General features: G+C 39.4%; 1 protein-coding gene across 3 annotated transcripts in view; it reads left to right on the forward strand.

Moving 5' to 3' along the window:
* The window catches only part of LOC131232780 (probable glutamate carboxypeptidase AMP1), an 88,750-nt gene that overhangs the window by 52,498 nt on the left and 10,792 nt on the right, over positions 1 to 25,460 (forward strand). For all 3 annotated transcript variants that reach the window (XM_058229258.1, XM_058229256.1, XM_058229257.1), the window contains 7 exons: positions 8,801 to 8,953; positions 9,410 to 9,478; positions 10,520 to 10,607; positions 11,237 to 11,320; positions 17,374 to 17,462; positions 19,367 to 19,477; positions 19,582 to 19,716. In XM_058229258.1, the coding sequence (XP_058085241.1) occupies positions 8,801 to 8,953; positions 9,410 to 9,478; positions 10,520 to 10,607; positions 11,237 to 11,320; positions 17,374 to 17,462; positions 19,367 to 19,477; positions 19,582 to 19,716 (729 nt within the window). The remainder of the gene's footprint in view (positions 1 to 8,800; positions 8,954 to 9,409; positions 9,479 to 10,519; positions 10,608 to 11,236; positions 11,321 to 17,373; positions 17,463 to 19,366; positions 19,478 to 19,581; positions 19,717 to 25,460) is intronic.

The following is a 25,460-nucleotide window of genomic DNA, read 5'->3' on the forward strand; positions in this document are numbered from 1 at the left end:
ATATCTAGGTCTCCCGCTATGTATTGGAAAACCGGTGAAACATCTATGGGACAAAGTAATCGAAAACTTTGAAAGAATATTGTCTCATCGGAAATCTCAACAATTATCTTTAGGTGGGAAAATAATTTTGATCAAGACGACTATGTCTAATCTCCTGGTTTATTATATGTCATTATTTAAATGACCAAAGTTGGTTATGAATAAGTTGGAAAAGCTAAGGAGGTATATATATATACCTGGAAAGGAGATATATATATATATATATCAGTGTTTTAAATAGCAGTAGCGTATTGCGTAGCGTTCAACCCTCCGTAGCGTGTAGCGAAAAAGCGTAGCGTGTAGCGTAAGCTACACGATACTTCTATTTTTTAATTTAAAATATATATATATATATATATTATATTATATATATATGATAAATATTAAATAGTAAAAAAAAAAAAGCAAAATATATAAATGTCACATTCTTCAAAATAAAAATCCCGAAGTTAAGAGCATTAAGTACAGTACAAATGTCATATTCCTCAAAATCAACATCTCAAATTCTCAATAATTAGTCTCTGGACTCTAGTGTCTGAACTCTAAAGGTCATCTATATCTAATAGGTCATCGTCGTTGTCGTCATCCTCATTCACTTCGTCACCAGGTCTAGGCCTTTCATCATCAACATCAGCATCTACATCTGCATGTACATCATCCACACCATGAACACTCGTTCTTATATCCCCTTCCTCTCTTATAGGAGTAAGAAATCTTCCCATGGGACCACCTACACATTTTTTTAAAAAAAAAAAGAAAAAAAAAAAGAGATTCATGGGTCTTTTACTTTCTTTGTTAAAAATGTTCATGTAACTTAGTCTATAACTATAAACACTTACTTAAAGTAGTTGCCTTCCTTTTCCTTGAGGAAGGTGGGGGGCAATCTCCTTCAGAAATATTAGATGTTGATGGTGCATTGCTGTCAACTGGATCATCAGACTCCGGAATAGTTGTAATGGCACTAATATCAAAGGCCATATTTTGATCTTCGAGCCACGATGGATCAGTTGGGAGAACAGGGCCTTCTTTCTTAGCAATCCATTCATCATCTAATTCAATGTGGTCCACCAATATTGGATCCATTGCCGCCCTTCTCTTCATGCTTCTTTCTCTCAATTTCATATTATACATCACATACACTAGATAGTTGAGTTTTTGTTGCTCTAGCCAATTTCTCTTCTTTGTGTGGATCTGATCATGTGATGATCTATGTCAGTCAATTATCAAAGACTTGCTAATCTACTAAATAAAAATTAGCCAATTTAGAATATTGAATGGTACAAATGTCACCTGCTCAAAAGTACTCCAATTTCTCTCACAGCCAGAAGCACTGCATGTGAGGCTTAAAACTCGTACTGCAAACTTCGTAAGCTGTGGAGTTCTATCTCCAAAGCGTTCCCACCAATCAGCTACATAAATTAGTTATAATTTATAAATTAATTAAATACTTTCACCAATTATAAAAATATAATTTACATAACAATGAAAATATCAAAATATAAAATTATAAATTACCTGGGGAACGCTTTGTCATGGTTTCGAGTGCAAGGCGAGAGCCAAAATCCCCTCTTCTCTTGTCATATTCATCCAATTGAATATCAACATCAGCATGCTCTTCACGGGGGATCATCCTATCCATGCACTCAAACAACCCCCTTTTTATCTCAGGGTGTGTAGAGAACTTATTTGAGTACCATATTTGAGGATTCAGATAGTACCCGGCTGCATGTAGAGGACGATGAAGCTGAGGAGTCCATCTTTCATCTATTTTGTTCCAAATTGGAACATATCTCTTTTTTACATCATTGCAATTAAATGCAATTTTCTCCTTCGCTAAGTCCATCAATTCATAAATGAACCCCATTGCTGGCCTGTCTTCCGAATCTACTTCTCTTAAAACGCTTACCAATGGTATGGTGCTCTTAACACATAAGGCAACATGAGGCCAAAACTTCGGATCAAACATTATAATAGCCCGTACCTTTATTCCTTCAGGTTTTTTAGCCCATGAACATGAGCACCATTGTTCCGATGCAAACATGGCTATAAGACCATTCTTTTGCTTGTAAATACTTCTAAGGGTGAGGTATGATGTTGCAAAGCGTGCTACTGCCGGCCGTAGAAGCTCATGGTTATTCGTGAAGCTTCTCATCATGCTCAATACAATTCCATGCCTATAAATAAACTTCGTCACTGTCCTTGCCTTTTCAAGCGTTTCAGAATATATTTTCATTTTTCCAATATCCTCCAACATCAGATCTATGCAATGTGCAGCACACGGAGTCCAATGTATCCTTTTCCTCTTATCCATCAACTTCTTCCCAGCACTCACATAGCTTGAATGGTTATCCGTGATAACCTGGACCACATTTTCTTCCCCAATTTCTTCCACAATTTCATCAAGATATTCGAATAACAAATTCCCATCTTTTATTGAATCTGAAGCATCAATAGACTTGTAAAACATTGTTCCGATCGGAGAATTAATCAAAAAATTAATGATGCTTCTATTCTTTCCATCCGTCCAACCATCAGACATAATTGAACATCCATAAGTTTTCCAGGAAGCTTTGTATGCTTTCATTCAACTATCAGTATTAGCAACCTCCTCTTTTAGTATCCATGTTCTCATCTCATGCATGGATGGTGGCTTCAATCCTGGTCCAAACTTGCCAATAGCCTCACACATTGCTGAAAAGTATGGGCTATTACATAGGTTGAATGACAAAGCATTCCCAAAAAAAAATCTTCCAATCACCCTGCATACTTCTTTTCTTTCTTCCTTCTTCCACCTTGAATTCAATGTGGATTGATGTTGCTCACTACTAACAAATTGATCCATAGGATCCCTTGCTCTCATTGGTTGATTACCAGAAGATCCACTACCAAGTTGGTTGCTAATAAAAGCATCATTACCCACACTAGCGCTATCACTTGCAGAGCCAGAACCAGAAAGATATATCGATCCCCCTCTCCCAATACCTCGAAACACCTCATTTCTTTTATTTTTTCCATCATGATATTCCTTTAAAGCCTTTCTACACTCCTCCTTGGCTTCTTCCGTCACTTTTGGGCACGGCTTTATCCCATTGTGGGTTCCGGCCAAATGATGCTTTAGGCGAGTCACGCCTCCCGTACATCTTTGACCACAAAATTTGCATAGCACATAATTTCTATGAGATTGTCCAAGTGGATTATCAGCCACATATTTCCATGCAAAATCTCTCTTTCTCTTTTTCTTCAAACATTCTTCTCTCTTTAGTTCACTACTTGACCAAAAAAAAAAAAAAAAACATCACAGATAAATCAGTGAATCACAAAAATAAACATACGCACACCACTTACACTCATACGGACACCACAGTGGGCCCACCATAGAAAATAATGCAAATCGACCCCTTCACGCACCTCAGTGGGCCCCACGTGGGCCACACCATAGAAAATAATACACATTCCACCCCTTCACGCACCTCAATGGGCCCCACGTGTGCCACACCATAGAAAATAATGCACATCCCACTCCTTCACGCACCTCAGTGGGGCCCACGTGGGCCATACCACAGAAAAAAAAAGGTATAAAGAACAACAAACTGACGATAACTAGTATTTTAAAAGGGAAAAAAATGAGGAAAAATTTGAAAATACCAAGTTATTTTCATTGTACATCGAAAAAATTCAAAAAAAAGGAAGGAGCGTACCTGTTTTTGTCTTGAGATGAGGTCGGTTTGCGCCTGGCAGCTAACTTTTGACCATAGCACTGAAGGGTGGGGAGAGAAACAGCGTCGGCAACGTTGGATGGCCTCTCTGAGACGATTTTGGGTCTCCAAATGGATCTGAAGGGAGAGCAGCAGCGTCGGATGGCCTCTCTGAGACGATTTTAGGTCTCCAAATGGATCGGAAGAGAGAGCAACAGCGTCGGATGGCCTCTCTGAGACGATTTTAGGTCTCCAAATGGATCGGAAGGGAGAGCAGCAGCGTCGAATGGCCTCTCTGAGACGATTTTGGGTCTCCAAATGGATCAGAAGGGAGAGCAGCAGCGTCGGATGGCCTCTCTGAGATGATTTTGGGTCTCCAAATGGATTGGAAGGGAGAGCAGCTGCGTCGACTGCTGCGGTTTGGGATCAAAAACCCTTTAGAATTAGGTTTTTTGTTTTTTTTTTTTTAACTTAAGTTTAGCTTGTGGTGTGAGTTCACCACTGTTTCCTGCACTGAAAAAGCAAAAAAAAAAGAAACTAAATAGGTAGCGTACGCTACCTGCGCTACACGCTACATATCTGTAGCGTACACTACAAGCGCTACAGGGGAAAAACGCTATTTCCAGCGCTACGTAGCGAAATCTCTATGCTACGAACGCTATTTAATACACTGATATATATATATATATATATATATATATATATATATATATATATATATATATATATATATATATATATATATATATATACCTGGAAAGGAGCAGAAGATAAACATAAATTTCATCTTATGAAATGGGATGAAGTATATAAGCCCAGGGATCAAGGGGGTGTAGGGTTTAAGAAGTTGGAGGATATGATTTTTACTTTGTTAGGGAAATGGGTTTGGAAGTTGGGATAGAAGTAGATTCTCTTTGGAGAGAGGTAATTTGTAGGAAATATGGAAAGGAAGATAGGGGGTGGTGGATTAGATCGCCATCGTTGTATAGAGCATCATATCTATGGAAGTCGGTGGTGTTAGTAAAACATAAAGTGTGGGAAGAGATTGGGTTTATACTAGGAAATGGGAAGAGCATCAGATTTTGGAAAGACAAATGGGTTTCTAAGTATAGGTTGAGGGATCTATTTCCACGGTTGGTGGGAATTTCTCAGGAGGTAGATCTCAGAGGGGCGAGTTGTTTTTCTTTTGAGGGAGAGGAAGTAGTTTGGGCCCTACTGTGTAGAAGGAATTTGGTGGATGAAGAATTCTTAGAATTTATCAAGTTGTTTGATATGCTTTCCAAGGCATCTCCGATTATATCAGAACCGGATTCGATGGTTTGGTTAAAAGGTAAATCTGGTAATTTCTCGTTGAAATTCCTTTATGTCTTTAATTGAGGAGGCTTCTTCGGATGGGATTTGTCCAACGTCTTTTATTTGGTGGTGGTATGGTGCTCCCTTAAAGTTGGTGGCGTTCACATGGCTAGTGGGGAGGAAAGAAGTGCTTATAGTGGATAATCTCTGCAGAAGGAATATGATTTTGCCGAATGTATGTCTCTTATGCCTTTAAGCCGAGGAAACGGTGGACCATCTATTCATCCAATGTTTGTTTGCTTCAGAAATGTGTGGTAACTTTTTTAAGTTATTTGCGTCAATCAGTGTTCGAAATATCGATACTATCGGCCGATATATCGGCCAATATTATCGTTATCGCACCACTGCGAGACAAAACTCCTCCGATAACACCCGGAAGATACCAAAAATCCAAAACTTCAGATATCGCACGATATTATCGTCGATATCGCGCGATATATCGTCGAAAGATACCAAGTAAAAAAAAACACCAAATATCGTCCGGGACTGTGTCATTATCCTAAAAAAAATTTGGAAAAATTTAAAAAATATATAGAGAAACTTTCAACAGGTGGATTTCGATACCTGTACAAGAGATTTTTATGATCGGAAGCTTCCCTTTGGTGGGCCATTCGAATCAAAGCGTCGTCCGTAGGTTAGTGCAAACAAAATCTCCGATTTGGAAGAGAAATCCATCAAAATCTGGAGAAATCCAAGTATTTAGGCAAAATCCGGCAAAATCCTTGCTAAAATCCAGAGAAATCCTCGCCAAAATCCGAAGATCTGTGAGATTTTGGAGAGATTTTAGGTTCCGGAAGGCCGAAACCCTCTCTGCTTCAAAAATAAAGGCGTCCGATCCCTTTTTTTTGGAAATCAATGTGGCAGGTGTACCGCACACCACCGAGTTGACTGGTGTGTTGACGTTACCAAGTTTCGTGGGTCCCATCATAAGGTATGTGTTATATCCAAACCGTTCGTCCATTTGGCAAGCTCGTCGTAAGGCTTGAGCCGAAAAATAAGACAGATCCAAAGATCAAGTGGACCACACTGCAAATAGGAGTGGGAGATTAAACATTTACCATTGAAACCCTTTTGGGGTCACGAGAGTTTTGGATCAATATGATATTTGTTTTTCCTCTTCAACCAGGTCTGTGTGACCTAATGAACAGATTGGATGGAAAATAAACATTATAGTGGGCCCTACGAATATTTTAACGGTGAGAATCAGCCCCACTGCTATTTGTGGCGTGGTCCAGTTGAGCTTTGAATATGGCTCATTTTTGGGCTCATGATCTAAAATGATCTGTCTAAATTCATGAACGGTGTAGATATAATAAATACATTATTGTGGGGCCATGTAACTTTGAACCGTTGGTACCACTCGAGTTGTAGGAGCGTCACCGCCTTCTTCGTAGTGTGGTAGGAAGTGGGCGTAGTGAGTAGTGTACTACATAAACTCTGTGGGGCCCACCATAATTCATGTATTTTATCCACTCCATCTATCCATTTTACCATATAATTTTATGATTTTTAGCCCAAAAAATGAGCATATCCAAAGCTCAAGTGGACCACACCACAGAAAATGGTGCGAATTAAACATCTACCATTAAAAAAAAATCCTTGGGAGCCAAAGAAGTTTTGGATCAAGCTGATATTTGTTCTTTTCCTTTATCCATATCTTTGTGATCTTATTAAGAGGTTGGATGAAAAATAAACATCACTGTAGGCCCTAAGGGAGGTTTCAACGGTGCAAATCATTATTCGTATTGTTTCTTGCGGTATGGTCCACTGGACCTTTGGATATGTTTCAAATTTGTGCTCAACCCCTAAAATGAGCCGGAAAAACACATGGACTGCATGGATAAACCATGTACATTTACGGTGGACCCAATAAGTTTACTCTGTACTATAGGAGTGGATTAGGTGAGACCCCGCCTCACCCAAGACCACACAACCGTACCGTGGGGCCAACTTGACGTGTGTATTTTGTGTCCACTCCATCCATCTGTTTTTTCAGATCATTTTACAACATGATCCTAATAATTAAGAAGATCCAATTATCAGGTGGACTATACTCAAGGAAACAGTATTAGTTGAACATGGTACCATTAAAAACTTCCTAGGGTGCACCTTAATTTTTCCTATATTTTATTAGGCATCCAATCCGCTGATAACTTCACATAAGTTTGAATGAAGAGAAAAAACAATTATCAGCATGATCCAAAACTTGTGTGGCCCACTAATGGTCAATCACCATTGTTACCAATGGTATGGTCTACCCAATTATTGGATCTGCTTCAATTTTTGGATAATGTCCTAAAATGATATGGAAAAACAGATGGATGGGGTGGATACTGAATATAGTTCTCTGAGTTCAATAAGACAACGCATAGCTTAGACCCTATACAAAGGAAACCTATTATGTGCACTTTTTTTTAAAGATTTTATGATTTAAAAGTGTGTATTAAGGTCTTTTTTAATAATCCCTGAAGTTTCATTGAAAAATTCAACCATTTTCCCAATGTTTCCCCATGTTTCTCAAAAAGTGCGATAAATTATGCGATACAAACGATATATCCCATGCGATAACCGATACGTATCTGTATACCAAGGGTGCGATACATTGTGCGATACCAATATTTCGAACACTGGCGTCAATAGGGTCTTGTTAGGTTCTATGGATAACTTTCTCTTGAGTTGGGATGGTGGGGGTATAGAGAAGATCAGGAGGAAAATTTGTCACCCAAGTCTCCTAGCAGGTATATGGGCTCTTTGGTTTGAGAGGAACGATCAATGCTTTAGAAATCACAAGGGGTGGGTTTTCAAAGTCTTTCAAAGGGTGAAATTTCATGTGTTGGAATGGCCACGAGCATTTATGATCCCTTCAGATGTGTCGGATTGATGGGGGGGTCTGTGTATTGTGTTTTTGTTTTCTTCTAAATCTGCAGCTTCGGCCTTACTTTGAATAAAATTTCCATTTTTTTATATATATATATATATATATTTTTTGTTTAAAGGCATTTTGACAATTTGACCTTTGTGTGTACTGTCCTTATGTGGTAATTTATTTAGTTATTTTATGTTAGCAAGTATTTTGTTTAGTTTTATGTTATGTGTTTACGTTTCCTTTTTTTCCTTGTTAATCATAACTGTTTTGTTAGAGATTGTATAATTTTTCTTCTTTATTGTTCATTGTGTATTCTTATTTCGGTGCTCCCTCTAGTCACCATAGTTAAGTTACATTAATGGGAGAGAGAGAGTTCACTCTTGAATTCTATTATTTCACCAAAATCTCTCCTTCTATTCTTCTTTTCATTCTCCCTCAGGACACCATATCTTTTTTATAACTAGGCGATGTTAGTAAAAGAGGGTTAGAAAAAGTTCACTCTCGAATTCTAATTTTTCCCCAAACTCTCTCTCTCTCTCTCTCTCTCTCTCTCTCTCTCTCTCTCTCTCTCGTTTTTCTCAGACAATGATACTAGAAGATTGACTCAATCTCCAAATTGGTCCTATGATCTCTGAGTCTAACTTGATTGAATAAATAGAAAACTCAATCTTTTGATGACTGACTTGCACCTTTTCAATATTATTTGGGCTCAGGACCTGGTACCTACACAAACTGAGTCAACTGCGGAGTTTTGGAGCAATTATTTCGACTTTTTTTTAGCAATTTAATGGCTTAATGATGTTTGCTGTGTGTGAACATTAATAATTCATGGTGTTTGTGGTTTCAGATTGGATCAACTGAATGGGTTGAGCAGAATCTTGAAAATTTGGCCTCGAAAGCTGTTGCCTACCTTAATGTCGATTGTGCTGTTCAAGGGCCTGGTTTCTTTGCTAGTGCGACACCCCAACTTGACAATCTCCTGGTTGAAGTTACAAAGCAGGTAAAATAAGTGAAATAAAAGGTTAGTAAACAAATGAGAAAGATAATCTACTGTATCTATCAAAGCTGACATATTGCTGGCTATCCGAAGTTCGGAGTTTCCAGCTACCACATTATACAATAAGCTATAGAGTATAGAATATGATGAGGCTGCTTATAACTTTCGATGATAGTGCATTTTGGTGATTCCCAGAATACATGTCTTTTGGAATATGCTGTATGCATGGATGCTTGATTTATTTCCCATTTTCCACTTCCATTCCTTAGTAAATATTTTATTTAAAATGATGTCAATGCAAACATGCGTTCTTTGATCATGGAACTTATCTTTCTCATTTGAATACTCCGTGGGAGAATGCATGTATGCGTGCATGGTTGTGCATGTGAGAGTTGTGAACATGCATGTGTATGTGATTCTAGAATTGTTATTGATTATTATGATTGAAATTATATTCAGATCAAGGATCCAGATTCAGAGGGCATGACTGTCTATCAAACGTGGGTTGCTGCAAATAGAAACATCAATGTAAGCTGTTTAAATTTTACTGGACTTGTAAATGTTTTAAACGCGAGTATCTTTGGTAGTTGCTTATGCCAATGTTCGAAAGTCAGATTTGATATGTAAGCCAATCACTTGACTGACTCTGACGTAGCCAAGTCAGTGATTGGTGTCTGTCGATAATGACTTTGACCAACTTCTATAAAATCAAAATTTGGACTCTGCACTCAAAAGTCTGCACAAATAAAGTAAATCAGTGAGGTTTCAAACATTGATTTATAGTTGTTCCAATCTTTTGGCATGTTATATTGAGGGCCCACCAATTCATGAATATGGAGTAGCATATCGGATAATTTGGCTGAAAACATTAAATGCTAGTGTATTAAACGATGGGCTGCATGCCATTTCTTTCCCAAGAGTGGCCTTCTTTTCCCTACTCTGCTGCCATGTTACTTGGATGCATACGTCGTTGTTTGGCACCGTAAGGAATATCAGGTCGGAATCTTCAGAAAACTCCTACAACATCTTCACAGATACATAATGACATTGAAAATGATCTGCATAAACTTGAAATACATTATATGCATGCATGTCTATGTGTGTGAGTGTTGGTGTGGTTTTTTTTTTTTTTTAGTTGTTGGGGGGTGGGGGGGTGCGCACGTGGCTTGTTCATATTACCTGCTCCGATATGCACACGTGTCTGTCATAGTCTTAGACATGACAAAAAAAAAATAAATTCTTCCTGTTTTTGACACGAGGTGTCCTAGGTCTCTACTCATGGCTCAGTGGTAGACTCACAAGAGTTTCAACACAGAGGTCATGGGTTCAAGTACCCATTGTGGTGGGTGTGGGCATGTTTTAAATTTATTTTTTAAAAAAAAGAAAAAAAAGAAAAAAAAGAAAAAAAGAGGCGTCCTTTTTACATAGCTCCAGTGAGCAATAATATGAGAAAATCTATCTTGAGATACCAGCTTTGGGTTTTACTTTGCACCTTTTAGTCATATTCTTTACAAATCTTATCTGTTTTGCTTCTTATGAGAATTAATGATTCTTGAATGGCTGTTGCAGGTTGGAAGGCTCAGCGGAATGGATTCAGATTTTGCTGCATTTGTGCAACATGCTGGGATTGCTTCTGTTGATTTATACTATGGAAAAGGTCTATTTGAGACAATAGATTAAAAAGTTTGAAGTTCAGCTACAACTTTGCAGATTCTGGTCCATTTGCTTTAGAGAAATGCTAAGGAGATCTGCAAGGAAAGGATTGAGGGTTATTTTTGCAGCACACAGGCAAATGTGACACGTATTTGAGATTAGTGTGTTCATCTAGTGGGGCCCACCATGGACATGCCCTGGCTGAAAATGGGGCGAGTCCACTCATCAGGTTGGTCACATGCAGGAAAGGCCTTACCTACTAAATCGCCTAGATTGAAAGAACCCACAATTCTTTTCACATCGCCACATTGGTCTCCTTGTCATTTTTTTGTTGATATAACAGAGCTAGATACGGACACTTTTGCATGTCTGGTTCAACATTCCACGTGAGTGAGGATATTAGTTTTCTACTATTGCTTGCCATTAAATCATCATCATTGTAGCCTTGTCCCAGCTACTTGGGGTTGGCACTACTCCGTATTAAATGCAGATTTAATTTAGTCTGTATATGTGTGACCTTTCGATATACACTTGTTATGCAGATTTAATTTAGTCTGTATATGTGTGACCTTTCGATATACACATGTTATTGTTGGTGCCAGAATTAATTTGAGACTCAGAATTTTTGTTCAGATTTTCCAGTCTACCATACTGCTTTTGACTCTTACGACTGGATGAAGAAAAATGGAGATCCATTGTTTCACCGTCATGTGGCAGGTAGCCTCTCCTTGCTAGTATCTTTTTTCTTTAGTGAACTGACTGAGAGTTAAACTACTTGTATGATTCATATCTCGGGAATGGGCATTTTATAAGTGAGAAATGTTATGATTCTCCACCCAATTTTATGCATATTATCATCAGTCCTTGAATTTGATCAAATGGGGCTCTTGTTTTCGTGATTCAAATGACAAATGAAATGACTGATCTGATGGGCCTCACTGCCGGTCCATTCCCCATTATTCTCCCAGATTTGAAGATCCTACACATCCGATCTTTGCTCCTTCAGCCCTTTAATGTGGACTTTGCTGTATTTCTTAATTAACCTTATGCATTCAGAGGCTGCCAACAATAGGAACAATTCTTTGAAATTGTTTATTGAGAATTGTTTATGTGGAAAGAAACATGTTTGGTATAAAACATGATAAATGAACAATTTCTCACAATACTGCTGAACATCTTTCTTAACAGTCCATTCGATAGGCACCAATTTCACTGTTGGCATACTCTAATGATTATGATTTTCAGGATTTATTCCCTTCACAATTGTGATAATTATTTTGACAGATGTCACAGATCAGATTGAAGTGTGCATGCCACATGTATGTGCATCATGGTGTTCCGTAAAGGCCGTTATGTAAAGGTAAGGGTGGCAACCGTTACACGTTATGGGGTCGTAAAGGTCATAACAGCCGTTACGGAGAAAATGACCTGTAAAGGCTGTTACAGCCCCCATAATGGCCCGTTACTTCCCCCATAAAGGCTGTAATGGACCCGTAACGGCCTGTTACGGGGCAGATACAGGTTTTTCGGGGTTTTTTCAATAGAAAAAAAGAGAGACCGTAACAGCCATTATGGGGGCCGTAACGGACATTACAACCCATATCGTAAAGGTAACAATGGTGGCCGTTACAGCCACCGTTACCGTTACAGAATACCTTGGGGTATGGAGTGGGCAAGTTTCTCTTCATGTTAGTTGAAGCACCAACCACTATATTTGCCAAGATGGGCTTTCAATCAGACAACACTGTTGTCATAATCCTACGATTTACAATTCGCGATTTGCGATTTGAGTTGAATCTTAAGAAAATTTATTTGAATCCTACTTCTGAATTCCATTTTATATGAATCCTTCGATTTTATGATTTGAATCCCATGATTTACGATTCAAATTATAGTTGTTTTCTTCTATTTTAAGCCTCACTCGGCTTTCATTTTATGTTTTTAAATTGGTGGTGGCTTTAAGAATCATTTAGAAAAAAGCTTTTAAAACGAAGATTAGAAAAGGTAAATTATTTTATCTTGTTCTTTACTAGAGATTAAACGATATACTTTCTCTTCAATGTTAAACCATACAACTTTTTTTTTTTTTTTTTTAATGATTTCTTACTTCTTAATTGGTTGAAACACCAAATTGATGGATGATTTATACGAAATGTTTTTATGGATGGTTACGATAATGTTAACTTATATACAGTGGAATGATGGTCAGAAATCAAAATATCTTTTTTCTTCGGTCCACAGAATCAAGTGCCTCTTTTCCAATGTGATTCTACATTCAAGAAAGGTAATAAGAACATAAATTATTAAAGGATTCTTTTATTTTTTTTAAGGAAAATTTCTTGAAGAAAAGAAAGAAAGAAAGAAAGAAAATAATCATTAAATTTTAAGTAATACCATGTTATGATAGTGTTGAAGTTTTTAATTTTTCCTGATTTATTTATATTTTTCATATTTTTAAGAAAATGATAAAAAATCTTACGATTTACTATTCGATACGATTCAACCCCTACTATGATTTGCGATACAATAACAGTTTTAACAACATTGCTAATAGAGATGCAATTTGATATGGCTAGAGATTTTGGTTCTTTGCTTTTATTCTGATCCTTTTACTGACCAAAATACCATACTATAATATGGTTTTTGGGAATGGGCCTGATGTTGTCTTTTGTGAGATTCGAAGAACTATATTTTCTTATGACGATGAACTATTAAGATACAATTCTTTTCTGTTGTTTCATTCTGATTGTCCATTTGGAAGGATTGTATTGTGTTTTCTATTGACTAGCATGTGCTCATTCTCCAAACTAATGTGTAAAGAAAAATTCAAAAAGTAACAAGGTTTACGGAGTGGTGATGCAGGACAATTAACCACTTGCTCTAAAAGCTCGAACTGTTAGAGTATGGCGAATTAATCCCTTTATCTCATAGCCCAAGCCCCACATCTCATGGATTAGGACCTCGGCCGAACCCCCCTCGTGGGCCCCAAATCACATAGGCCGCCCACCCCGAGTGTGTCCCCGCATCTCATGGGCTACCCCACTCGAGCCCGATGTGAAATGCACATTAATCACCCCTGATGAGGAGTCTCGAACATGAGACCTCCCCCGTGGGCCACAAATCACATGGGTCACCCACCCCGAGTGTGTCCCCACATCCCACGGGCTACCCCACTTGAGCCCGGTGTGAAAATGCCCCTGCATTAAGTGGTGAAAGATGACGCGGTTACTTTCATGACAAAGTTCTTCGTTAGGGGCCGATTGCCATCAAAGCTAGGGGCCTCCATTGCTATTATTCCGAAAATTGAAGGCATGGAGTGTTTGGACTTCAGATCAACTCGGGTCTTCAGATTTTTCATCTTCAATTTGCCAACAACACTATCATTTTTTGCGATGCGGATGTGAATATGGTGGTAATTTGAGGAAAGTTGTGAGATGTTTTTGAAGTGGTTTCGGGATTGAAGGTTAATATTGTTAAGAGTGAGTTGTTGGGCATTCGTATGTCCAAGGAAGAGGTGGTGAGATTGGCAGAGGTCTTTCAGTGTGGCATGGGGTCTTTCCCCTCGTCATATCTTGGTCTTCCTCTATGCATTGATAAACTGGCAAAGCACCTATATGATGAGGTTGTTGAAATGGTAGAAGGGAAGTTGTCAAGGTGAAAGAGTTGGTATTTTTCATTGGGCGGCCAGCCGGCTAACACTAATAAAAGCAGCTTTGTCAAATTTGTCGTTGAACTAATGAACCTTCCACTGTTAAGAAAATGGCTGTGAAGGTTCAAATTAGACTAAGGTAGCTTCTGGAGAGAGGTTATTGCAAGCATGGGTGTTAGGGAATGGTGGGTAAAGGATTCCTCATTATGTAGGGCGTTAGAGTTGTGGAAGGCGGTTTCTAGCTTGGCAATTAAGTTTAGGGAGAGGATTTGCTTTTCTCTTGGTGATGAGAAGAGGAATTACTTTTGGAAGGATGTGTCTTGGAGAGAATTCACTCTAGACTAAGTTTTCAAGGTTAGCCCGACTTTCTCCAAAAAGAAATATTTTGATTACTCGATGCTTCTCCTTGTGTGGAAATATAGTTGTTTGGTCTCCCCCTTGCCAAAGAAATTTGTAGTATGACAAAGTGGATGAGTTCGTAATGATTCAAGAACGCCTTCAATGTTGCTCCCATCCTTCAAGAAGAGGGATGCAATGCGTGAAATAAGGACAAGTCGGGTCGCTTCACTATTCGCTCATTTCACATGCTGCTCAATAGTTCTTTGATGCAAGAGAGGAGATTACCCTTCCAAGTTTTGGTTCTATGGCGCCTCTGCGAAAGTAGCAGCATTTGTTTGGTTTGTGGGGAGGAAAAGGGTGCTAACAATTGACAACCTTTAATAAAGGTTGATGGTGCTACCCAACATTTCCATGATATGCATGGAAAATGCGGAATTGGTTAATCATCTCTTCATTCATTGTCCTTTTAGCTCGAAGGGTGTGGGAGAGTTTTCTCAATCTCTTCAAAGTTTCGGGGGTGATGCCAGAGACAATTGAAGTTCTCCTCTTGGCTTGGCATGGATGAGGGATTGGGAAAACGGAATGGTGGTGTGGCTGTTGGTCTTGCTGTTAGTCTTATGGCTAATTTGGGGGGAAAGGAACAGTTGGTGCTTTCGAAATGTATTTAGTAGGGCACAACTAGATGTTGTGGGATGAGCCTCTTGTTCAAAGGCTCTTCATGATTGTAATTTGTCTCTCTTGTTTGGCTGTAGCTTTTTGCATCATAGTTTTTTCTTTGGCGCTCTTTTTTAATAAAATTTCATTATCTTAAAAAAAAAAGGTGGCAAAGGCTTAAAAAAATAAAGAATTCAAACCAAAAAGACCAAACCAACCTTTCCAAGCAAGAATTGATTTTGACGAAACTAGAAGCTGCTTGCTTATCTCTGCATTACAATTCTAATGAATTTTTATGAACAAACATATGCCAGAAGATGTGAAATTCTGAGAAGATTTGCATGAAGACAATTGAGTGTTTTCTTTTTTGTGAACATGTGCAGATGTAGCAGACGTGTGTGGTTCTGGCCATTTGTTTTTTGGGGCTCACTGTGAATTTGCCCGCCCTTAAAGAATCAGGCTAGTCCATTCATCAGGTCTGTCAAGTATGTATGAGAAAAATGTAAGGCTAGAAAATATCTAACATACTGCATACATGTTTGACGCACTTGATGAGTGACAAACATGAATTTTGGGCCAGGGCATTGCCAATGGTGGGCTCCACCCCATTAGTGGCCTGGACCTTTTGGACATTTCCCACACACCACACTTGTTCCTTGCAGAAAAACCTGAAGTGTCTTTGCACAGATCTCCTTGGCATTTCTCATGGACAGAAGTATCTGAACCATCGTTCGTGTACTAATTCATTGGGAAATCAAAAATAGGATGTACAATGAGCAACAATCCTACAAATGACAAAACATTGTACAGATGAGTGCCTTGGATCTGAGAGGATGGAATTATACCATCTTCTCTACTAAAGAGGATGGGATCAATCTGCAGAAACTAAACAACTAAAAGTTTGCCAAGTTCGACTCATTTTTTTCCTTCCCTGGATACTTAGTGCAAATATCTTACTCTGCTAAATTTTATGTAAGCATTAATATTTAATTGTCTCAACGATCTCAAACTCGATCTTGTATTACCAGTTTCCGAGTTGAGCCTGAGTTTCTAAACATTTGGGAGACTTCTCTCTATGGATGGCAAAGATTGTGTGAGGGAGGGGGAGTAACATTTCTGAAAGTTGGGAAATAGGAGCACTTTTGAAAGGTGTGTATGAAAATATGGAAAAATATGTATTCACAATTGATATATAGAATGAACGTTTTATTGGAACTTGTAATATTTAGTTTTGATTAGTTCTGAGTTACAGATAGCACGAATTGACTAAATTAAAGGAGAGTGGGAAGTGGAAGTTCTGGAAGTTTGGAAAAGGAAGCACCTTTGAAGGGTATGCACTGAAAATGCAGAACAATATGCATTCAGCCATTGGCACTTAATACATAGAAATGAATGCTTTATAGGATAATACTTAGTTTCGAAAAGATCAAAGCTACAAATAGCACAAATTGACCAAGTTAAAGGCAACCTTCGTTGATTGGTACTGATAGTTGCCTAGTTGGTGGTTGCAGGAATAGGTCTCAGTGCAGGAGCAATAGGAGTGGGACTGGGATCATGACAATGTGTCAAATGTGCTACTACTTGGTGCTGCATTTGTAAAGGTGCTTAAATGGCCATAAGGAGAAATTTAAATGGCAGCATTTGGAAAAAGCAGAAAACCCATTTTTAATCAGCTGAAATGGCCTTTTCTTCTGTTAAACCAGCACCCAACTGTCATTGTGCTCATTTTCTGTATGGCAAGAAAGAAGCTCAATTGTAATTTGGGCAAATGTCTTTCTTCCCATGGGTCTTCAGAATTCCAAAAACACCCTTAATTCACTTCATAGTACAGCGATTCACATAGAGTGGGGCTGAATCTCTTAATTCCATGTACTAATGGCTAGAATTTTATGGTCTTTGGCAAGAATCCAACATTGCTTGAACCCTATGAATGCGGCTGCATATATTGCCTAATTTTATTTTATTATTTATTTATTTATACTGAAGAAGCTTTTTTTATTTGAAAATTATGGGGATTTTGTTCACCCTTTTTGGAGATTTGGATATTCACTGTGAAATATGTTGAATTAATAGCTTAATGCAATGTTGACCTCTTCAAGCCCATCGGGTTGTTCTTATGTTGTCTCAGTTGCTGGAATTTGGGGACTTCTAGCCCTTCGCCTAGCTGATGATCCAATCTTACCTTTTGACTATCACTCTTACGCAGCTCAGCTGCAGGTACAAGATTAACACCGTCCAACACTCTTAACATGACTCCTCTGCAAGTTGCATTAACATCTCTTCCATTTGAACATTGGCAGTTTGTGTCAGTCAAGTTCTCCTTATTCGAATACGAATTAGTTGCATCAGAATAAATAATAATATGAATATACTGAAGCATTTTGGAGTATGCTGAGGCCATTAGATGTTTTTACTTTTTAGCATAATTCAGCAACCCAAAATACAATAAGCTGTGCATTGAAGCATTATCAAGTTAGCACTCTACTAAAACCATACACATCTCTACATGCGCCTTTCTGTGGGATATCTGGCCCGTGTCAGGCAGTCCCTGCACTGAAGATCAAGCAAGTCAACTAATCAGGTGGCCTACACATGTTCAAAAACAATGGAGGTGGTAAAACAATTGCTGACAATACTCATTCAACATGGACATGTTGTTTGCTTGACGAATGGCTCAGCCTTATTTTTTCGGCCCGATCATCTACCTCACCTAATGCACAGCTTGGATGTCCCACATGCCTGGTGGGCGCATGCACGTGTGCATGTTGGTTTAGCAAACCTCTTTTAATTAATCATCTGCTAGTGTTAAACCCTAAACTCAATTCCCTAATTTGTTCTCCTGAGTTCCAACTCCCAACCTCATGTACAAATGGAGAAATCCCAACTATCCAGGGATTAATTTCAGCAAATAAATTATGGCCTGGATGCATTAGGAATATAGTGTCCTGAGGTATCATTCTGTGCAAGTGGCACCATTGATTAAGTGATCCAGTGCATTGATCTGATGATCCCCATTCTTGATGGGAGATGCCTGAAAATTGGACTATCCTAATCCTTAGATCAGTGACCTACAAATAGTGGTTAAGGAAGATAATACAACAATTGTCTAGGAAAGATGCCACAGATTGGGTGTTTTGGATCTCCCATTCTGGAAGGTTTTTGGGGAATTTCCCATTCAACAAAATAGATCCATGACCCAGGCTCCCCGTTTGTACAGGCTGGGCGAATTAGACACCAGTCACATCCTGATGTGTAGAATTTCTTACTTGAGTAATATGAGTCTCAAGTAATAGTGGATTAGGAAGATAATACACCAATTATCTATTTAAGATGCCAGAGATCGGGTGGCTTACTCAAGCACCATTTCTTTCTCAAGCAAAATAGTGGATTAGGAAGATAATACAACAATTATCTAGGAATGATGCCAGAGAATGGGTGGTTTGGAAATTCTATTTTGGAAGGTTTTTGGGGCATTCCCCATTCAAGAATCTAGATCCATGACCTAGGGTTGCATGGACTGGGGGGGAATTAGGACACCATTCACGCATTGATGCATCAGGACCTCATAGAATTTCTTACAAAGGCAATATGGGTCTCAAGCCATTTTCCTTTTTCTTCAATTTTCCCATTTCTAGAAGCTGTCTATAAACTCACGCGGCTTCCTAGTTAGCTTCCTTGTTTCATTAAGGGCTATTATTGGCTAATTGGATAAAACCACCACATTATTTTGAGTTTAGCTATAGCCACCCACATTTGAAGGATGCTTTGGAGGGAACTTGGTTCCGTCAAAAAGCCTCAACAGCTTCCACGTACCTCTTCTAAATTGATAGATGCACTCGTGAAAGTAAACAAAGTTATCATGCTTTTGAGAATCAGATCAATGACAAGGGCAGGATAAATCAAGCATTTTAAGATTTTGCAATGGCATTTCGTCATTTGAGAAGTGGAACTGGATAGCTTTTATTTTTATTTTTTATTTTAATGGAATGCGGTTTCCTGAAAAACACACTTAAAATGTGGGTGGTTATAGCTAAACTCAAAATAAAATAGTGGTTTTATCCGATTAGCCAAGAATACAGGTGGTTTTATCTAAAAATCCTATTTCTTAAAACATATTGCAGGAGCATACAAAGGCATTGAGTGTCTTATTGGACAGTGACATCTCACTTCGTCCCATAAAAGCATCCATTCAGGAACTTGTAGCTGCAGCGAATGGAATTCAGGAATTAAAGGTGGGTTGAAAAAAAAAAAAGAACAGAGAAGTTTTTTTTTGTCCATCTTTCATACTATATTGCACATCTATCATCTAACTAGGACACGTTTCAACTAAATACAGAAACTGGGAGAGCAAGAGAGCATGGAAAACCCATTAGAGCTGTGGAGACGAGCACTCAATGATCGTTTGATGCTTGCAGAGAGAGGCTTCTTGGGAGCTGATGGCCTTAAGGGAAGACGGTGGTTCAAGCATCTGGTAAGCAAATGCAGTAATTAGCAAGCTACTTAGATGCTAATAATGAATAATGGTGACCTTTTTTAGAGGAAAGCGACATCTATTTCGATATTCTAGTATTATTTTTGTAATCATTGGTATTTCAGCTATTTGACTTGACTTTAAATATCTTGCTACACCCAAAAAAAGAAGCATAAAGATAGCATTAATAGAACCACCAGTTAAAATGGAAAAGAAGAAGAAGAAGAAGAAGTCATCAATACTACCATGATGACAACACTAAAAAACAGCATTACCATGGTGATGAATCCTTTGAATATTGGATCAAGATTCAAAGGATTCATCACCATGGTAATGCTATTTTTTTTAGTGGTGTCATCATGGTAGTGTTGATGACTTCTTCTTTTTTTTTTTCTTCCATTTTAACAGGTGGTTCTATTAATGTGAAATAGAACATAACAAGAAGAGCATAGCCCAAAGCAAGTTACCCTATCATCACTTAGACATTAGGCCAGCCATTTCAAAGCAGTGAATGGAAAATTACAGAAAACCAGGGTCAAATGATTGTCCCAACCATCCAAACACTCACAGTTCCCTAAAGGATTTGCCTTGGAGCGGCTACCGAATTCCTTCCTTGTGAGAGCCATATTGATGATCATATGGAAGATCCTTCTTTTTATAGCTTCAACCACTTCTCTTCTTCCACACCCTTAAAAAATCTCGAAGAAGCAGATCCTCAGAAATGATTCCTTACAACCCTTGAACAGACCACCTAACCACTGCATTTCCAATTGAATTGATTCACATTTGTTCAGTTTCTGTGCCTTTGACAAGGGGGAGAAAGCTGTTGATGTATTAGCTAGAAGATAAAGGGATGTGTCTCACGGTGAATCTCGCTAGAGATGGAAGATAAGAAGGAGAGATCAAACCATGAAAGTGGGTCAACACAGAGGCTTGGCATGCAGAAAAGAATGACGGAAACCAGAACGACGAACCATGGAAAATCAGATGGCAGTCATGAAATCCTATAAAGAAGCTTATAAAAGGGAGACTTCACAAAATCAGGGGGCATAGAAAGAATTGGAGGGAAAAACAAGGCCAGTGGTGAGCATTTCATTGGCTTTAGTTAGGAGGTACTTCTACAGGTGTGTCTAGTGTGGAAAGTGGACTTTAGTACGACTCAATTTGAAGATTTACGGAAATGGGTGTTCGAATAATGGAACATTAATTCCAGTGGGGTTATGAAATTGGACTGGCAATCAGTCCTCTTCATGTTGCCATCATATGAAGAGACATAAATGATATTAAAGGGAGGGTGGGAACATCCGGATGGGCTTGTGTGAAGTTTATTGCGATGGAACGTGAACATTGGTTCATCAAGTAGAGTCACCTGGCTCCAAAGCTGGAGTTCCTCTTCACGCTTGGAATGTTGAGACTTTCTCAGCTCCGGGATATTGGGTCTGTTCTGGAGGTTGATCCAAAATCCATAAAAGAACTAGAAGTGTGAAGGAATGGATCCTCTTCAATAGAGAAACAAACTCAAAGGTTGTGGGATTGCTCATGGGGAAAGGAAGGGCTTACGCCTTGAAGATAAGAGAAGAGGACGAAAGCTCTAGTTGTAGAATGTTTCCATCACTACTTTCGAATGCCAGATCGATTGGTGCTGCTAGAATCCATGGATAAGCAAAAGGACGTGGGGTTTTGTGGTGTAGAGAGGTGGTAAAGGGTAGGGTTGACATGGAAGAGGACCACTCATATGTGGGCCATGGGTTTGATGATTGCCACATGTATATTCGAGCGGACGAGCTATCATCGAGACAGCAATGAAAATACGAGTCTCAAACAGTGTTCCAAATATCAACAATATTATCGATAATATTAACGATATTATCAGTATCACCAGGTCAGAATACCAAACCTCCAAGCATTTAAAAAATTTCCAAATATTGATGATATTTTCAATGATATTGGTGATATTATTGGTAACAATGACATTTTGAGAAGAATCCCTAATAAATGTTTCTTGGAATATCTCTGGGTCAGACGGAAGGATATCTTTTTAGAGGAAAAAGGAGCGGGATGGGGGAGGGAGGCTCTGGGTCAGCTGACACCAAGGCTTAGCTTGCTTATCAACACAGGGAGAGAAGATGGTCGTAACAGAGGTTGGAAGATGGGACCTGGATAGGTGGAAGTGGAAGAGTCCCCTTGCAAAGGGGCTTGCACAACCTTTAAAGGAATGGAAGGAGAATCTGAGATGGTTCCTGCCCTAGCATAGTTCAGACAAATGGGGGAGAAATTGGTGTGGGAGAGGTTACAGAAAGGAATAGATGGGTTCGAACTAACCAGGGTTAACTCACAGGGTCTAGAAGGTCCAGAGGTTTGGTTAATCGGTGAGAGAAAAGAGGAGCCATAACTACGGGCATCAGGATAACACATGAGCTGTAGAAGGCGAGGCACATGGATATGGCTTGTTAGACCAGAGACGCGATGCATGTCGCTTAAGAGTGCAAGGTGGATAAAAAGGGGCCAGGACCATGCAGGAAGATGGGGATGGGTGAGAAAGGAGAGGGGAAGGTGTGTGTGTGTCATCCTGGCCTTATGATTGCAGGGAAGAGGGATGAGAAGAAAACGCGTCATCTCTGCTATCATCATCACTGACGAAACTATCAGAATAAAAACAGAGGAAGAGATTGACTCCTCTAACGACTGCTCGAGGTGGTTAAATGTTAGAATTTTTTTAAAAAATGAGGGAGATGGAGTTGGGTGAGAAAGGAGAGAGGGAGGTGTGTCATACTAGCCTGACGATTGCAGGGAAGAGGGATGAGAAGAAGACATGTCATCTCTGCTATCTTCATCACTGACAAATCTGTCAGACTAAAAAAAGAGAGGAAGAGATTGACGCCTCTGAAAACTGCTTGAGGAGGCTACGTGTCAACTGCTGCTTGCATTCGTCATATGAGAGTATAAAATTCATTTGCCTGGAACGACTGCTTGAGCAGTGTCATCATGTCTTTCTCCTCTAATGGAGCCGTCTTGAGCAGATCAGCAGCTTTTCTCCCCTCACCACGTAAAATCTCTTGACAGACTTTGCTACTCGAAGCTGGAAAGAAAATATCTTCTGACAGGGACAGATTGCTGGTGGTTGCCATGTGTGGCTCATGCGAAGAGGATGTGGGGTGAGGATGCTCAGGAGAGCTGGGGTTTAAAGGATAATGGCTAATCAGGGAGCCACATGGCATTGATTCTTAATGAAAGGGATGATCAAACAATAGGGGACATTCACTGTAATCAAGGATTATACTTTGAAGGGGAAGAGTACGACTGGATAAGCTCTTTGCTGAATTGGAGGAAAGGGATGAAGCTCATGCAACATCTAAGGGCTCTAGCGTCTATGGCAGACTTGCAGTACAAATTTGCTTAAGAGGAAATCTGACAGAGTGTTCCTACAAGGAAAAAAAAGTTTGCAAAGAATATGCCGTATGGACGCTAAAATTGAGTTGTGGGATCTAGAAACAAGGCCTTTGTATTCTTGTCGGTGATTGGCACTTTATCATTTTCAGTGCAGGTTGTTTGTAGGATAGTTGGGGGAAATTTCAGATGGGTGGTGACTTCTGTGGGGGTGATGCAGGACTCTTGTCGGTGATTGGCACTTTATCATTTTCAGTGCAGGTTGTTTGTAGGATAGTTGGGGGAAATTTCAGATGGGTGGTGACTTCTGTGGGGGTGATGCAGGACATGAGATTTAAATATGATATGCAAGATTTCAGGCATAGATCATACCAATTCAGAAACAATTACACAAATTTCACATCCCACATGAAAATCCAAACATTCAATTAAAGGGGAATCTATGCGGGTCCAGGCCTACACAAGCTAGGACTGGACCAATAAAAATTATAAGCCAGACGATTTCGAAGGGAAATAGAAATCAACCACTCAAGCATAGCAAACAGTCCCTAATCCAAGGGATTCCCCAATCTCAATTCAAGGAACCCTAGGGTGAAAAAAAATGGCAAATAAATTACAGCTAATGCAAACTAAGGCTAGGGTTTAGGAAATAGGAATGAAAAGAGGAAAACCAGAGGTAAACCTGACCCGGAAAAAACTCCTACGCGTAGATGGTGACCTGGAGCTAACGCACGTGTGATGGAAGCCCGCCTTCCCAAAGTGACACCTAGGCCTTTGTCGTCTAGGGGAGACCTCCAATCCCTCCAAGTTTGATGACGATTCAGCGTAAGGTCGAGGCGTAATGCTCCGCCGAAGTTTCAACCCTCTTACAGGTCCAAATTCTGGAAACTGGCTGTAGGGGAATGAATAGCTGCAAAAGCTGGGAAATTCAAAGCAATAATGATGATAAAAGAGATATATGGATGGGAGAGGGTAGGGACGAATGGGGATAGATGTGGCTTCACACCACGTAGTTAGCCCTTCGAAAAGGAAGGGCTTCGCACCCACTTTTGAATTCTTCCACAACTCACTAAGAGAGCAGAAAAATACAATAAGAATTTTTATTAAGCTTGAATGAATGAAAAGAACTACAAGGGGTGCCTATTTATAGGAAAAAACCTATATCCCAAACTCGCACTATGTGCGCAACCTATTACTTGGTTATGAAGTAAATTAAAATAAAAACCAAACAAAGAAATCTAAAGCATTTATGATATTCTAAATAATAACAATAAGCAAAACCTAAAATATGAAATCAATCTGACAAGTGGGCCATGATCATGAGATCCCATGATGGACTTTTCTTGACTATCGGGCCCATTTTTTTAACCAAAACTTGTCTTCTAGCTAGGAGGCCCTCCCTGGACGTCGTCATCGAGCCAAATCAATAGTGGGGTCCTCCTTCTGCGTACGTACGTGCGTAGGGGTGGTGGTATGCGTGCGTGTGTAGGCGGCGTGTGTGTGCACGATGTCCTCATCAACTCTCCTCGGCTGCAAAGATTTTGCCACTAGTGAAATAAAACTCCTGAACCGCTTTAGGATGTTAGGATCAAGTCTTTGAAGCTCTTCCTCAGTGAGCCACGTGCTGTCTGAAGCTGGGTGTGACTTCCATTTAAGTAGGTACTTCTGAAACCCACCATCCAACGTTGAAACTATCTCATGGTCCAAAATATCTTCTATTTCTTCTCTCGGTGTGTGAAGGCTAGGTATGGGAGGCAGAGGCTGGGATGAAAGGTCGGGAAGAGGCCATGGATCAAGGGGTAAATCTGGAAAATGAGGATGGGTGGGCGAAGGGCCGGACAAAGTATCAGTGGGTCTCTGAAAAGCAACTAGATCCTCCACATTGAATGTGGAACTAATTCTCATGGAAGGTGGAAGATCTACCTCATACGCATTGAGACCATTTCACTTTATAATTTTGAAGGGCCCAGCACTACGCGCGTGTAACTTACAAACGGCCCCTGGAGGGTACCGCTCGGGCCTGATGCGGACCATTACAAAGTCCACAATATTGAACTCTTTGAAACGTCTATGTTGGTTTGCAGAAAATTTGTAATGTTCATTACTTGTAGTGATCTTTCGCCTGATTTCTTGATGCAATGAATATATGTGATGTGCAAAAGACTGCAAATTCTAATGGCCTATGGGACAATGACATGGGGATAAGATGAATAGGCTTCCTAGGCTTGTAACCAGTAACAACTTCAAAAGGACTTAGACCTGTGGACCTATTTACAAGAACTGTTGTATGCAAACTTGGCTATGGGCAATACGATGTCCCATGTCCTGGTATGCTTCCCCACTAAATATCGAAGTAA

Source organism: Magnolia sinica, chromosome 18 (assembly GCF_029962835.1).
Source record: "Magnolia sinica isolate HGM2019 chromosome 18, MsV1, whole genome shotgun sequence".
Lineage (NCBI taxonomy): Eukaryota > Viridiplantae > Streptophyta > Magnoliopsida > Magnoliales > Magnoliaceae > Magnolia > Magnolia sinica.